Below are 16411 nucleotides of genomic sequence, written 5' to 3' on the forward strand. Positions count from 1 at the left end.
TATATGGGTAGTGCCAGAGTCTGGGGTTAGTCTGGATGGGTTGGGGGTGGGGGTGTTCAGCGCTATGGAGGTTAGTATTTTGAGAATGCTGGGTCAATAAGGCGAAGGCTCCAAGTGTTTTAGAATCGGCAGAGTTTACCATACAGGTTCCTCCAAGCTCCACCCTGGATGGTGGCTGTCCTGGACTGGCTGAGTAATAAGAGAACAAGACGGTTAGCTGGAAGAAGGAATACATGTCACATAACAAAGGCTGGGGGAGTGCGGGGCTCACATGCAGAAAACGTGGGCTTCTGGGAAACTCCCAAAGGGACGGAGAGAAAGGAAAGAGGAGGCAGAAACAGCTGCCGCATGGTATTCTCCAAGAAACCACAGGAGCAAGGACCAAAAGGATCCAGGAAAGGACAAGGGTGAACGTGAGTGGCTACGGTCAGGTAAGGGTAAGGTTTAGTGGCAGCATGAGAGTACTGCCATAAACCTGTGTTTTAAAAAGGTTAAAAATTGAGGGTTGTATCCAATGCCAGTTCTACTTTTAAGATTCATTTAAGATTATGGATATAACTAACACAGGTGCATTGGTTTAAGTGGGTCTACTCCGAAAAGGGTGTGGCTGGATACAACCCTATTCAATTATTTCTGTTGCGGAAATGTGACGCCCCCTTTGCGAACGGCAGCATTTTGTTATACATACAGATTATTTCTGACACATTAACACAGCAAAACACATTTAAAAGCAGAAGAGAATTTGAGTACTCTGTATCCTTAATACACAAATGAAGGAGAAAAAGGAGACACATGTGATGAAAGCAATTCAAACATTTTACCAGCCTAATCCTCAATGTGACTTAGTGGGATTCCTATGTTTGATATCATCTCAGTCCAGCTATATGTGGTCAGCATCCTATTTCTTTCACAATATTGGGGAGGGGGATGTATTGGTGATGACGCCTCCTTTCCCTTCCGACTTCTTGTGCATGTTGAATTATGAATATATCAATTTTAAACAAGTCTTGATGGAAGACACTTATTTTCCCAGTTTTACTGATGCAACTTCCTTTTATTTTCTACCACATTTCTACTACATTTTCCAAAAGACAAAAGTAAAGATTGTTTTTCACAAAAAGCTGTTAATGCCGGGGACAGAATTTAATTTCTCAAAAAGAGAGGTGGTGGGGATTTTAAAGGTTTTACCCAGCTTAGTCCTGCTTAGAGTAGACCCACTGATTCATGTCCATTAATTTCAGCGGGTCGACTCTGAGAAGGAGTAGATTGGATACAACCCTAATTACCTGGCCATTTGCTATGCTTTTCTATTCTGAGAGTTATAATGAGAGACAAAAAGGGATGTTGACATTTGCTTCTGTAGCAATAGGGACTAGAAACTTACTTTTTGTGAAAGTAGAAGACATCAGTCCTCAAATTAAGCCATGTAGGTTTGCTGCTTCAGCTGGTCTATCCAAATGCATTATTTGGTTACATCTGTTCTTAAATTTGTGTTAGATGTTCTGCTGGGTTTTTTTTTTTGTTTTTTGCGTTTTGAAATGCTCCAATGTGCTTTGATTTGGTTTTCAATTGTGATTTTTATTAGGCTCCTTTGGGAGGAAGGGTAGCATACATTTCCCTTCAGTAAAGATAAAGCCACTTCATTTGTCCACGGGGAAATCAGGACACTCACACCTGGGAAACATTCTGATTATGAAGCTTAACCCACAGCTCAGTGGTAGCTGAGCAAAAAGTGTCCTGCCTGCTGAAGTCCCAGGCTCAATCTCTGCTCAAGTTCCAGAGGCGTCAGCCATCTCTGCTTGTCTTTCAGCAAAAACAGCCAAGAGTCTTTAAGGTGCCATGAGACATTTTGCTGTAATTGCTACTGCAGAAGAGCAGAGCTGGACTCGAGAAGCCGCTTAGGCAGATTGCTCTAGTTTTGGTATCAGGCAGAGTCAAATCTACTCAGCCCATTAGGCTGCTGTTGGCTGCCCTGTTTTCATTTCCTCTGCAGTCTCTAGGAGGGTCTGAAGCAACCTTCTTCCTCAGACGCATTGATGTTTCCATGGACTTCAAAAGAACGCCCACTCAACCCCAGGAAAAACAGGCAATGAGCAGTAGTATCACAATGGGCACGGTCAGGACTGCATTCTTTCAAAAGAATGGGGAAACACAAAGCAACCAGGCCAGCTTCCTAGAAGACATCAGTGGGATGACTGTAGCTGTCAGTCCTGCAAAGTCTAGTGCTAAGAGGGAGGCAGTTCCCTCCCCCCTATCCATTTCCTCCATAATTTTATAAATTATGATATCGCCTTTTAATCTCACCTTTTCTCTAAACTAAAAAGCCCCAGATAGTATAATCTTTCTTCCTAGGGAAGTTGCCCAACCCCCTCGATCATTTTGCTTGCTCTTTTCCAGCTCTACCATATCCTTTTTGAAGTGTGGTGACCAGAATTGTACACAATATTCCAAATGCTGACGCACCAAAGATTGGTATAACACCGTTATAAAGTTAAGAAATCAGCTCCTTCTCTAATGATCCCTTTACACCATGGTCAGACCTTCAGGAGTCTTTGGACCCAGATATTCCAGCCACCATACTGGATTCTCCCTCCTCCACTGCCTTGGTCCTCAAACCCCTCATTGTTATCCCCAAGGCCACAACAGCAGAGGAGACAAGGAGCCAGACAGGAGCTTCAGGGCAGCTGGCAAAGTGGCCCTCCAGATGTTGATGAGCTACAACTCACCTCAGCCCCAACCAAACTAGGCCAGGAGGATTTGTGCTGATCAGAAATGGGAGTCCAGCAACCTCTGGAGGGCCGTGGTTTCCCCATCCCTGGTCCAAGGGAATGTTTACATTGTCAACACTGAACGTAGGCTGAAGCAGGGTTGACTGCCATGGTTCGACTCCTAGAGAGATCTGAAGTTTTGTGAGGGAACTTAAGGCCTGGTCCCTAAAACTGAATTACTTGACCCAGGGTTCACTGGCAGTGGAGCAGTAGGTCAGGAGAAACAGGTTTGAAATGAGCTAGTCTTCAAAGGTCGCCAAGGACAGAGTAGCAATGCTGACCAAATTTCACCAAGGTGCATGGCCGTCATAACCCTGGAGTCTGAATCCGCAACACCAGGGGATGAGGGCAAGGACTTTGAAGCAGAAGAGGGCATGCACGGTCAGCCCCAGAAGCGCTTTCGGCCCCCACCCCGAGGATGTGATTCAGAGGACTCCCAGGAAAATGTGAGGCTCCCCTGCTCTATCACAACAGGAGGTTACTGAAGAAGGCTGGGTCCTTGAAGTAGAGCAGCCTCTTGAAACACAGCTGGTGCTACCGGTAAGGCTGTTCCTGCTGCTACTATATAAAGGGCTCTGTTATAGCTTGTTCCTTCCCAGAACAGCTTCAGAGCTCTGTGTTCCTGGACTTGCCTTGAATCCAACCCATACAACTGCCTTGCATTCCAGCCTGAAACCAGGTTGGGCCGTGCTGTACCTCAGAGCACAACAGTACCCTCTTTTGCAAAACTACAATTATTTGCAGAGTCCCTGGGCTGACAGTTTAACGGATTTTAAGCAGAGCTGGGATTCTGTTCCCAACTAAGGTGAGTTACGGACCACTTTGCCCATGGAAGTCAGGCTACAATTGAACAAAACTATATTTACCTGGGCAGTTGCTTCCCTCTGCATCGGCCGCAGCTGTCTTGCCATCAGAGCAGCATCCCAAGGGGGTGTTATAACACGTGGCCCTCTCTATAACTGGGGTGCTCGTGACCCTCACTTCTTCCATCTCCTCATCCCCTGCATAACAACAGGATGAAGGCTTTAAATCTTTTTGGGGGGAGAAGAAGAAATCTTAGGATTTTAAAGTTCCTATCACAAGAGGTTTCTTTGTGGACATTCTGTTGTTTTCCTTGATCAGATTCCTGCAGGACAGGTCTGTGATAAAAGGGCTACCACGTTTACTGTGAGGAAAATATTTGCAAATTTGCCTCTGAGAAGAGCCTTGCTGGGTCAGTTCAAAAGGGCTGATCTAGTCCAGCAGACTTTTCTCACAGGGGCCAATAATATAATAATAACAATTTATTATTTATACCCTGCCCATCTGGCTGGGTTTCCCCAGCCACTCTGGGCAGCGTCCAACAAAACACTAAAATACAATAACCTATTGAACATTAAAAGCTTCCCTAAACAGGGCTGCCTTCAGATGTCTTCCAAAAGTTTGGTAGTTATTTTTCTCTTTGACATCTGGTGGGAGGGCGTTCCACAGGGTGGGTGCCACTACCGAGAAGGCCCTCTGCCTGGTTCCCTGTAACTTGGCTTCTTGCAGCGAGGGAACCGCCAGAAGGCCCTTGGCGCTGAACCCCAGTGTCTGGGCAGAATGATGGAGATGGAGGCACTCCTTCAGGTATACTGGACCGAGGCCAACAAGATGCCCCAACGGGAAGGCCACAAGCAGGACACAAACACCACAGCAAATCTTGCTGGAATAGCCAATGGCCCATCATAGTCCACCATCCTCTTCTCACAGTGACCAACCATGATGGGAAGCTTGCTAGGTGGACAATGAGAGCAACTCTCCCCACTTATGATTCCCAGCAACTGGTATTCAGGGGCATTCTGCCTCCAACATTGGAGGGGAAATATAGCCTTAAGTGGCTAGTAGCCATTGAGAGTCTTGCACTCCAAAGCCACACAGACAAGAAACTTGCTGTGTAGGGCCCAACCAGACCCTGGTAGTCACATTTTTTTTAAAGAAAAACTTGATCAGCAAAGCCAGCCTAAAAATGTGGTTCCCCCCTTCCAGAGACATGGTCTTCTCCACAGTGGCACCCAGATTACAGCATACCCTTTTAGGTATAAAATGCATGGGAGAATGCATTGCCAAGTCAATACGACCCCTTTGCATGGTCCTCAGGCAACAAAGAACTGACATCAAAACGGCGCAGCCAGCTTACCGGTGGAGCTTGTGCCACTGCCTTCTTGGTCTCCACTGATGCCCATCTCTGGGTCCCCACTGCCTTCTGCGCTGCCTGGCTCAACGTAAGCCGGCTGGCTGGTGACTGGGACAACCGGGGCAGTCGACAGAGGTCGGATTGTGGTCTGGCGGACACCATGCGTGGTCCAAGCAGTTGTGGCTGGGCGAGGGGAGGTGCTGATCCGTCGCGTGACTGGGTGGCTTTGTGGGGAAGCCTTGACTTCAAAGTGCTGGGAGCTGCCTGGCGTCCTGGGCAGCTCAGGAACCTGGGGGGTGGCTTGAGGGGTTGGAGGGAGAAGGGATCCCAAGGTTGCAGGTGGTGTAGCGTGGCTGGCATGAGTGATGGATTCTGCAGGGAAAGCAAAAGGAAGGCAGTGGTTAAGAGGCAGGCCAGGACCAGTCAGGCCTGCAGAACACATCACCTGCCAAAGCTGGCTCAGTCTACAAGGCACATATGGGGACAGAGAAGTGGGTGAATAAACCTCATGGGTGCTGCTGTCTGTAGTTTGCAAAGCACTTAGTAGGCTATCATAGGAACGATCTCCACTGAGTGGCTCTCCAGGGTTCCAGACTGGAGATCTCAGGGACTAAACATGTGACCTCTTGCATGCAAAGCAGGCACTCTACCACTGAATGAGGGGCCTTCCCTACTTTTCTGATTAGTGACAAGTTTGCATGTGTGACACATGGTGCTTCTTCATCGCCATGTTAAAACTGGGGCGAAATAGTTCTTTTAGTGGTGGTGCCATCAAGACTTTGGGGTACCTGTCCAGGGCCCCACTGGGCAGAAGGGAGCAGGAGGGACCTCAAATACAGTAGGATGTGCTGACTGCATGTTGGAGTGGGTGAAGTAATGCACTTTATTATTTAAAGACATACACACATACCCTGATACACAAAAAATGGCCACGGAGTCAAGAGTCTAAAATGACTTAGCTCCACTGCTGATTGTGAGATAACAGATTTTCAAAGCACGCCTTTGGAATTTGAGACCTGCTCCCATACCAATTTGTTTGCAACTCAAGTGAGTCCATCAGATTGGCTTGCATATCACATGCCAAAATCAATAACCTCTCATCAGGCACCAAGGCTCAAAAGAGTGTATATATTTGCTCTCTTTTGTTTCAGAACAAATCTGATATCTGGCTTTTTGACAATTACAGGGTCGAAAAACCTGAAGGCTCGTCATTAAGATTTGAGCCCTGCTTATTACATTCACACAACATCGGAAGGCTGAATAGCTCCCAGACCTTAACTCAGACCTTGACGGCAGCTTTTGACATTTGGATCTTTCCACTGGTGTTTTTTTAAAATGGACATTTTTAGCTCTGGATCTGTCTCCTGCCAGCCCCAACCAGCATTGCCAATGGGCAGCGATGATGGGAGTTGTAGCCCAACATCAGAAAGGTCACAGTATCCCCATTCATGTTTTGTGAGGACCTACTGGGTCTACAAGGCAGGTTACAAAGGTAAAAATAAATATATAGTCCTGTGTCCATTTTAGCTGGTCCATAACCCCACAACTGCATCCCCAGCACCCCTGGTAATCATAACTGATTGTCATTAGTAGTTAAAAAGAGCTGTTTAAAAATTGATGCCTGAGTTTGATCCCCACCCCACCCCCCCTGTCCCTTTTGTCTTGTGTGTCATTTTTTTAAAAATATAGATTATAAGCCTATAGGCAGGGAATGTCTTGTTTTACCTGGCTGCATATAAACCACTGTGGGACCCTTTATGGCTAAAGAGCAAGGTGCAAATGAAATCAATCAGTCAATCGTCCCCAAGTTCCTATCTATCTTTCTATCTCTCTATTAATGAATTAAATTTATATGCCAACTTTTCCTCCAAGGAACTCAAGGTGGTATACGTGGTTTCTCCCTCCCCATTTTCTGCTCACAACATCCCCATGAGGTAGGTTAGGTTTTGAGATGGTGACTGGCCCACGGTTATAGCTTTGTGGCTATATGGGAATTTGAACCCTGGCGCCCCAAGTCCAGGTTCAGCACTCTACAACCATTACGCCACTGCCCAAACAGGAAGCTTGACATGGTGCTCATGTATTTACCTTGGCACTGGCCGAAGTGCTTCACCTCTATGACCTGCCCTTGTCGGCAAGCAATGGTCCTCAGCTGGCACTGGTCACCATAGGTCACTCCGTCCGAGCCGCAGACCTAGGATAGTTGATCAGATTTAATATTTGTAATTCTGCTTTTCCACAGCAACTGTGTTGAGATCAAAGCAGCACTCAGTAATAATAGGATTAAAATTAAAGGGGGCCATCACAGTCATTATAGCCATATCAAAAACACAATAAGGCAGAAAGCAAAACAATTAATCAAAACAATTAATCCAATGGCTGCTGAGCATCAGCCCTGAGCCTGTTGACATGTGTGTGGTGTGTGAATGAGTGAGAGTGAAACAGATAATGGCACTTCAGACTCATAGAGTTGGAAGGGACCCTGAGGATCATCCGGTCCACTGCAGGAATATGCAGCTGTTCCTTACAGGGATTTAACCTGCAACCTTGGCGTTATCAGCACCGTGCACTAACCAGCTAAGGGAGCTGGGCATGTTTAGCCTGGAGAAGAGGAGGTTAAGGGGTGATATGGTAGCCATGTTCAAATATATAAAAGGATGTCACATAGAGGAGGGAGAAAGGTTGTTTTCTGCTGCTCCAGAGAAGCGGACACGGAGCAATGGATCCAAACTACAAGAAAGAAGATTCCACCTAAACATTAGGAAGAACTTCCTGACAGTAAGAGCTGTTCAACAGTGGAATTTGCTGCCAAGGAGTGTGGTGGAGTCTCCTTCTTTGGAGGTCTTTAAGCAGAGGCTTGACAACCATATGTCAGGAGTGCTCTGATGGTGTTTCCTGCTTGGCAGGGGGTTGGACTCCATGGCCCTTGTGGTCTCTTCCAACTCTATGATTCTATGATTCTATGAACTGAGCTATCCAGGTTCTCCAGTGGAGAGGCAATAGGGATGCTCCTCTGCTGATACAACAGGGACAGAGATCAAAGCCCAGTAGGATTTGGGGGGTATAGGAACATAAAAGTGTAAGAACATAAGAAAAACTTGCTGGATCAGTCCATTGGTTTATCTCATCCAGTATCTTGTTCCCACAGTAGCCAACCAGGTGCCTGCAGGAACGCTCAAGTAGGGCCCAAGCGCCTCCTGTGGTTTCTAGCAACTGATATTCAAAAACATTACAGCCTCTGACTGTGAAGGCAGAGTATAGCCACTGTGGCTAATAGCCACTGACAGCCTTTTCCGACAATTGTCTTTTAAAGCCATCCAAGTTGGTGGCGATCACCACCTCCTGAAGTAGCAAGTTTCATGATTTAACTATGCACTGAATGAAGAAGTACTTTCTTGGCAACAGCTAACACGAGAAGAGAGGGCAGTGGAAGGTGAAGCAAGGTCAGGTTGTAATAAGACCGCAGGTGACTCGAGTTCAGCTGTAAATAAGCTCATCTGTTTCCCCAATCTGTAAAATGGGAACAATAAATTCTAGGAGTTGTCTCCCGTGTGATGTCCTAGTCAGAAAAGACTCACTGAAATTAATGACATGACTAGCTTAGATCTACTAATGTCATGGGTGGGTGGGTGGGTGTCCTACAAATGGACACAATTGTGTCTACTTACCTTGGTCATGTTGGCCTCCGTGCAGAGTGGAGATGGGCACTCACAGTGTGCAAAGCCATTTACTTCCACGCAGGATGCCCCAAACTCACACACCATTTCAGTGCAGGACGAGGGTGCAGATGGGTCTGAGTAGGGTAGGATAAATAACAGTAGAGGCATGGCATGAAAACTCATACACCTGGATTTTGCCTAACATTTGGTAGGTCTATCTTTGCAGATGATGGAGGCGGCATGCACACCACACATCTAAGCAGTGGGGAAGTGGTCTGGGGTCACGGGAGGTCACTGTTTCTGCAGCAGGGTCCCTGTCTCTAGCATCCTAGAGCTGCCCAATCTGCACGAAAGGGGAGCTTCTTTGCCACTGTATGCCCCCATGCTAAGCATTTAGGAACACTGAAAGCACAAGGTGCTTCCGTTTCAAGAGAGTGGTGTGCAAGTTCTGTTATATAGGATGGAGCTACATGGGAAGCACAACTTAAGCCCCTCCCCCCCCGAAAGAAGATACTGGAGCACTCCAAATCCTTTGTCCATGTACGTGCACATGCTGAAATAGTAGATCTAGCTGAAAAGCAATACATGGAGACTTGCATTAATTGTTGCAATGCACCCCTAATTAATATTGTATCATCTTAGAAGGGTGTGGTTGTGACTACCATGAAGGGACCTTGCACTTCTGATTTTGCCATTACACTGCTGCATTTATAAAACACATTTAAAGCACATGACTTCCCCCCAAAGAACTGTAGTTTGTTAAGAGCGCCAGGAATCCTAGGATTCTCTGGGGGAAGCAATGTGCTTTAGGATGTGTGGGGTGCACACAGCCAGAGAGGTGTTAAAGCCATATTCACAAACAGTTGTATTATACCGCAATCTTGGGTTTGAAGAAAGCAACCCCTCCCCGCTCACCTTTCTCGCAGCCAGACATTCCCAGCTTGCTTCCGTTGGGACACTGGTTGCATTTCATGCCAGTGATGCCGGTTTTGCAGGAACACAAGCCTGTCATCTGCTCACAGTCATCGCGCACCGAGCCCACGGGATCACAGTGGCAAGCTTCACAGGAAGGCAACAGGATGGGAAGGAACAAACTGAATATATGACACAGAAATCCCCCCCCCTCACTCTGGCCCCATCCATTTAAAGCTCTATGATACTGCTTTAAACAGCCATGGCTACTCCCCTGGGAACTGTAGTTTGCTAAAGGTGCTGAAAATTGTTAGGAGGCACACACACACACCTCTACTCTTCACCGAGCTATAATTCTCAAGTGGTTTAAAAATCACTCTCCCTCTTCCCAGGGAAGTCTGGGAATTGTAGCTCTGCGAAGAGAACGGAGGGGTGTTTGAGGCCCCTAACAACCCTTAGCGCACTGCCATGACAATGCATCATTTAACTTATAGATTTCACGAAAGTTTTAAAGGGAAATGGTAACAAATGCCAGTGGGGGAAAGTACATCAAATGCCAAGAGACCATTCCCTCTTGCTATGTGCTCCACTCCACCACCAACTGAAAATATCAGGCAGTAACAATGAGAGGGGGCTACTGCCTTCCTGCCCCACTTGTGGGCTTCCCAGAAGCACCTGATGGACCCACTGTGAGAGAAACAGAACTCTGGACTATATGGCTTTTGTTCTCCTCCAGCAGGGCTCTTCTTGTTCTTTTATGTATTCAATATATCCTTTTATTTATTAAATATAATATCTTTATCAATCCCGCCCTTTCTCCCAAAAGAGCCCAGAGTGGGGGTGAGGGCAAAAATTCTGTGATTTTTAAAAAAAGACAATTTAAAATAAAACAAAAACTTATTTAAAAACCTCTAAAACACAATAAAAAAATTAAGAACAGATGCAGCCAAACATGAAGAGTTTTCATCAGGCCACTAAAAGGGTACAGTGATGACGCCTGCCTTATATCAATGGGCAGGGAGTTCCACAAAGTACAGGTTCTGCCACACTAAAGGAATGATTCCTAAAGCGTCACAACAGTGCTTCAAAAGTGTGGTTTGGATGTGACTATCATTTGTCATGACTGGATAGGAACTGCCATCTGTGTGGCATTTGTGAAATGCAAACCTCAAAAATGTTTACGTATGAGTTAAGGCCACCTCTGATGTTCTTAATGGGCTGCATGGATAGTTGAGGTCAACATGGAGGGCCATGTATATAGCTGGGTGCAGATCAACAATAACTCACAAGGTGTCAGCGAAGTTAACTCTTTATTCAAAGAAACAAAACAGCTCAGGCCTAGTAAGAACAGCAACTCCCCAGTAGTTCTTTCCCCAATGAGGCAGTTGCAACCTGAGACCTCGCCGCCTGATCTGTCTTTGCTCTGCCCTCTTCATACTTCTGCAGGTTCTGGGAGACCAAGGGGGAGGGGAGCTGATTACAGCTGGAGGGGGAGACTCCTTGGATTCATCATTAGCCTGCCTCATCTCTGCCTTTTGCGCCCCCTTTCTCTCCAGCCTCCACTTCTGCCTCTGATTCCGGACTGCTGTCTGCCACAGCTTCTTCCTGATCACTTAATCCTGTTGCCTCTTCAGCTTCTAGCACCTCCTCCTGCTAATCTGCTCCCTCTTCTCCCTCTGACCACTCATTGTCATCCCATCACCAATCTCCTGCCTCTGAGTCTTCTTTCCTTGGGGGTTCCCTAGCTGGTGCCTCCCACCATTCCTCTGCACCCAGCTAGTCTTGTAAAACTTCCAATCATGACCCCAAATTAAAGGGCATATGAGCACAAATGCAGATGTTCTTGGCTCTATCTCTAGGCACACCAGACAGGCAAATCCTGACTGCAACCCCACCCCCACCCCCAATGAATTTCCCAGCTCTCTGTTGAGCGTTTAAGAAGGGAATGGGAGGGAGAGGGGCATAAAGTTATAAGACAAAACCACTTATTGTCTGAAAATTCTCAACGGAAAACAAAACTCTCTGGTTCATTTTGCAGACAGCGGGTTCCTTTTGAGAAGGGACAGCTGGGTTTGGGATGGTGGAGGATTCATCAATCCCCTTCCAGTCGTCAGTTCCAGTGGTTAATGAGTGATGCCATTAGATGCACACATCCCAATTCCCAGCGTGATCTTATTAGCTCTTAAGCCCACTGTGAGCGTGGGCTTTTATAACTTTAATGAGGTTACACTTGTTCTCAGCACCCAGGATGGAACCCAAGAGTCTCAACTCCCAGTTCAGTGCTGAACTCTGAGGAAGGGCTTGTTGTTTTTAATCGCTGGGATGGATAAAGCCATCTCCATTTGAGGAATGACTGCTTCAGAACAATTCGGATCCATCGCCCAAGAGAGAAAGGAAGAGGGGGATGGTATCACTATAATAATCTCTCTCTCTCTCTCTCTCTCTCTCTCTCTCTCTCTCTCTCTCACACACACACACACACACACACACACATACACACAATTCTTTGTTGTTTGCTATCCTTTCCAAATAACTCTTCTTCCCATGATAATTCCGCCCTCTCCCCGCTCACCACCTTATCGATTCCTTTGCTTTTGTCTCCAATGGAGCTTGAAATTAACACAGCCTTCCCCTGCCTCCACTTCTCTCTCTCTCTCTCTCTCTCTCTCTCTCTCTCTCCCCTAACCCCACCACCACCACCACTTGCCCTATCGCAGTTCACTTCCTTATTTGCACAGAGGAATAGTCTCAATACAGATCTGGGGAAAGTGATCAAGACTGGGCTGTATCCCTTGCCCCAATTTCTCAACAGAAATATAAGGGGCCATCTGGGGTGTCAAAGGAGGGGTGGAAAATGGAAGACACTGGTGTTGGGGAACAGAGAGTTGGGTTTTTAGCTAGGGGTGAGCAGAAGGAAAACTGCATTCCACCAGCAAACTACTGGACTATTGGCCTGGAGTCTAAATTAACCCAACCAAAAGTTACTAGTCTGCAATTTTTTACTCTGAAGAATGGACAGTACATGTCATTGGCCCCAGCAACAACCAGGATTCAGAGTTGGGTGCTAAGGAGCTAGAGTGGGTTCTTATCCCTGAAACGGAATACGTGGACCAGGAGCCCCCTGAACCCAAGGCCGCAGCACTAGTGCCCATAGAACTGGAAGCCAATAAATCCTCAGTTCACTTCTGTGTTGGAGCACAAGTTGCACTGCTCACTAGGAGCTCTCCTTGGTGCTGAAGCAGCCTGCCTGCCTTGCTGTTTTGCACTGTGGGCTCCTACACTGGACAAGGATAGGACAGAGCACTGCTTGCTGCTGAGTGAGAAGAAGGTAGAACACCCTTCTCCTTTGTACCTAGCAAAGGAATGCAGAGGGCTGCCAGAGGAGGGGTAGAATGCTGTCTGCCTCTTCTGCACCCCACTCACCTAGTCACCTATGGTGACCAGAGTTAGGCAAGTGGCGACCTTTTAAGTTGTGGTACCCGGTCAAGAAAGCTTACCTGGCACCTCCTCTCATAACCACTAGGTGGAGCCTTTTTAATTCCCCCTCTCCTTTTTAAGGCACTACTTAACTTGGGTTTTACTATGCTGTTGTGTTTATATAGTGTTTGGTGTGTCAGACTGGAAAGTTGTAGCAATTCGAATTCCCCCCCCCCCCCGAAGCTCACTGTATGGCTTTGGGACAGCCATCATATCACTTAACCTAAGCTATCTCACAGGGATGTTGCTATGATAAAATGGAGAGGAAAGGGGGTAAGAACCACACAAGCCTCCTTTAGCTCCTTGGAGTAAAGAAAAGGATATAAATGTAAGAAATAAAATTAAATAAAACATTGATATAGTTATTTGTATGTGCGAATCTGTTCTTTTTGTTTTATTGTTTTTAATTTCGTATCACTGCAAGTTGCTCTGGAAGTAGATACTCTGAAAGCTATTTGTTGTTGTTCCACATTAATAAATGTAAATGTAGCATGGTGGATGGTTCATCAATTTTACTGAGCCTTCAGCCACGTGTCACCTCAGCAATAAGAACTAAAAGCTTATGAATTGGAAGGCTGAAGTCTACAGGAAAACCTAACACCTTCAAGCTAGGAACAAAATGTAGGTTGATTCCTATTCAGTCAGCTGGCAAAATATTCATTTCTACAGCTGGAGACAACAGGCGGGATTAAATTTGGGGCTTCTGCTAACATCTGGAGGAGAGCAAGAATACATTTCTCATGGGGACTACTACTAACATCTGGCTAAGTGAAACCCAAAATGGTTATTACTAACATCTGGAAAAGAGTGTGTCGGGTTTCTCCCATGGCCAGCATCTGGAAGGCATCAGAACAAATTTCTCTACCATCTGGAGGAAAGGAAAGGTATGTTTTTGCAGAACATTATTATTAGAAGGGGATTGGAGGGGGAAAGCTTCCACTTAACATCTGGAGTTTTCAACTCCCATGAACTAACAAGACGGAATTGGTCAGATCAGCTTCCTCCAGCCTGTTGACAGGGATTTGTGATTTCCCTTGCCGCAAGGCCTTCTCCACATCTTACAAGCACAGGCTCATCTGTTTCAAATTAACACACAAGTTGAACCTAAGGCAGACCTTTTGTAAATCTGGCTACGTGCTGCAACTCTTTGAAAAACGACTTCATGCCACATACAGTGGAAGTGACCTGACCTCCAGACCTGGACGTTGTTATTGCTCACAGATTTGGTCTTGCATGGCAAGGGCATGGAGCCTGTCAGCTTCCAAGGGGGGTTTGCTCCTTGTATGACTGCCAAGGCCAAAACAGTCTGAAAATGAGCAGACCTCAGACCAAGAGCATGGGAGTCTGCTGATGGCAGCAGTAATCCAAAATATCCGGAGGGCACCAGGTTGGAGGCAGCTGTTCTAAGGTCTTAGGCAGGTCTTCCCCAGCCCAACAGGGAGATAACCTTCTGCATGCAAAAGACAACTGGATATGTGAAACTGCCTTATATCAAGTCTCATGGATCCAATTAGCTTCATATTTTAAAGCACCTAATGGCCTGCCACATGGAAAATAGAGCAAGCTTGTTTTCTGCTACTCCACACGGCAGGACCCAAACTAATGAATTCAAATTACATGAAAAGAGATTTCTGCATTTCAGTGGATTGGCCAAGATGACCCTCAGGGTCCCTTCTAATGTTACAATTCTATGATTCTGTGAATCGTTAGGAATAACTTTCTGACAGTAAGAGCTGCTTGACAGTTGAACGGACCCCCTCAAAAGGTGGTGGACTCTCTTTCAGTGTTTTAAAAATAGTCATCTGTCAGGGATTCTTCAGCTGTGATTCCTAAAATTGGACTAAACGACCCTTGGGGTACCTTCCAACTCAAAAATTCTATGATTTACCATCAGACCCTTTTTTTTATATGGAGGTGAACCTGGGATCTTCTGCATGCAAAGGGCCTGATTTACTATTGATCTACTGCACCTTCCCAAGAGCATGCGATAAAAATGCAACGTCAACATTCACTCTGCCACCAAACAGCTTTGCTGATGCTGGGCAGGAGTCATTCAAACCTCCAGGATCTCCTGGCAAAAATTTCCCCTTCGTGGTTGAGACTGCAATACTCACGGGTACAGCCACTCTTGCTGTCGGTGACAATGCCACGGAAGTTCCAGAAGCCTGGCTCACAGCGGTCGCACTTCAGGCCCCCCACGCCAGGTTTGCAGGAGCACTGCCCCGTGGCAGGGTCACAACTTCCTCCATAGGAACCGTAGGGGTTACAGTGGCAGGTACCTGCAAAAGACGGGTAGGAGGTCAGATATGTTTAACAACATAAAAGGAGCCCTGCTGGATCAGAGCAAAAGCCCATCTAGTTATAAGAGCTTCCAGTTTCTCAGTGGCGAGCCGGATGCCCATGGGAAACACACAAGGCGGACCCAAGTACAGTGGTACCTCGGGTTAAGAACTTAATTCGTTCCGGAGGTCCGTTCTTAACCTGAAACTGTTCTTAACCTGAAGCACCACTTTAGCTAATGGGGCCTCCTGCTGCCACCGGAGCACGATTTCTGTTCTCATCCTGAAGCAAAGTTCTTAACCTGAAGCACTATTTCTGGGTTAGTGGAGTCTGTAACCTGAAGTGTATGTAACCTGAAGCGTATGTAACCCGAGGTACCACTGTACAAGAGCACTCTCTCCTTCTGAAGCTTCCAGCAACTGTTATTCACAGGCCTTACTGCCTCTGACTGTGGAGGCATGGCACAGCCATTGTGGCTGGTCCAGCACCCTGTTCTCACAGTGGCCACGCAAGATGCTTCTGGGAAGCCTCAAGTCAGGATCTAACATCCAATGGGATACCCCCACTTATGATTCCCAGCACCTGGAATTCAGAGAAACACTGCCTGGAGATACAACATAGCCGTCTCAGCTAGTAGCCGCTACCTTGCATTCTACAAATCTACTTGCCAAGGACAAACACCCAAAGCAAAACACTTAAGCAGCACACAGATCCTGTCCCCCAAGTTCTGCAGAAGCTGAAGTGAAGATCAGAAAACAGCAGAAACTCTCTCAAATGGCTTGGAAGAGACCCTGCTATTTCCTCGAAACCCTGGGACATGTGAAAGTAGGTTTTGCCTCTCTCCTGAGTCCTTTAGAGGAAAAGAGGGCTTTGTGCAGATCACAAATAACAAATAGCTAGTATATCATGCCAACCTTTGGAAGGCCTCAAACATAGTGACTGAGAAGAAAGAAATGGAGATGGGAAAGAACAGTGGTAGGTGTGGAAATGTTTTGTATATGCTTGCAAATCAACAAAGGACACAGAAAAGCCACAGGATTCAGGTTCCTAATAATCTGAGCTTTCTTTCATATTTTTAAAAAATGAACGAGTTTCTGTGACCTATCTAAATTATGCAGGATTGTGTGATTGTCTTATTTTATACAGCATCTTAGTTTTAT

At 46.4% G+C, this 16411-nt stretch overlaps 1 protein-coding gene across 4 annotated transcripts in view; it reads right to left on the minus strand.

The window, feature by feature from the left end:
- The window catches only part of AGRN (agrin), a 257909-nt gene that overhangs the window by 42317 nt on the left and 199181 nt on the right, over positions 1–16411 (minus strand). For all 4 annotated transcript variants that reach the window (XM_082229651.1, XM_082229652.1, XM_082229653.1 and 1 more), the window contains 6 exons: positions 15086–15250; positions 9498–9641; positions 8592–8716; positions 7012–7117; positions 4927–5295; positions 3635–3769 (listed from right to left, as the gene is read on the minus strand). In XM_082229651.1, the coding sequence (XP_082085777.1) occupies positions 3635–3769; positions 4927–5295; positions 7012–7117; positions 8592–8716; positions 9498–9641; positions 15086–15250 (1044 nt within the window). The remainder of the gene's footprint in view (positions 1–3634; positions 3770–4926; positions 5296–7011; positions 7118–8591; positions 8717–9497; positions 9642–15085; positions 15251–16411) is intronic.

Source organism: Podarcis vaucheri, assembly GCF_965113315.1.
Source record: "Podarcis vaucheri genome assembly, chromosome: 7".
In the NCBI taxonomy this organism is placed as follows: Eukaryota; Metazoa; Chordata; class Lepidosauria; order Squamata; family Lacertidae; genus Podarcis; species Podarcis vaucheri.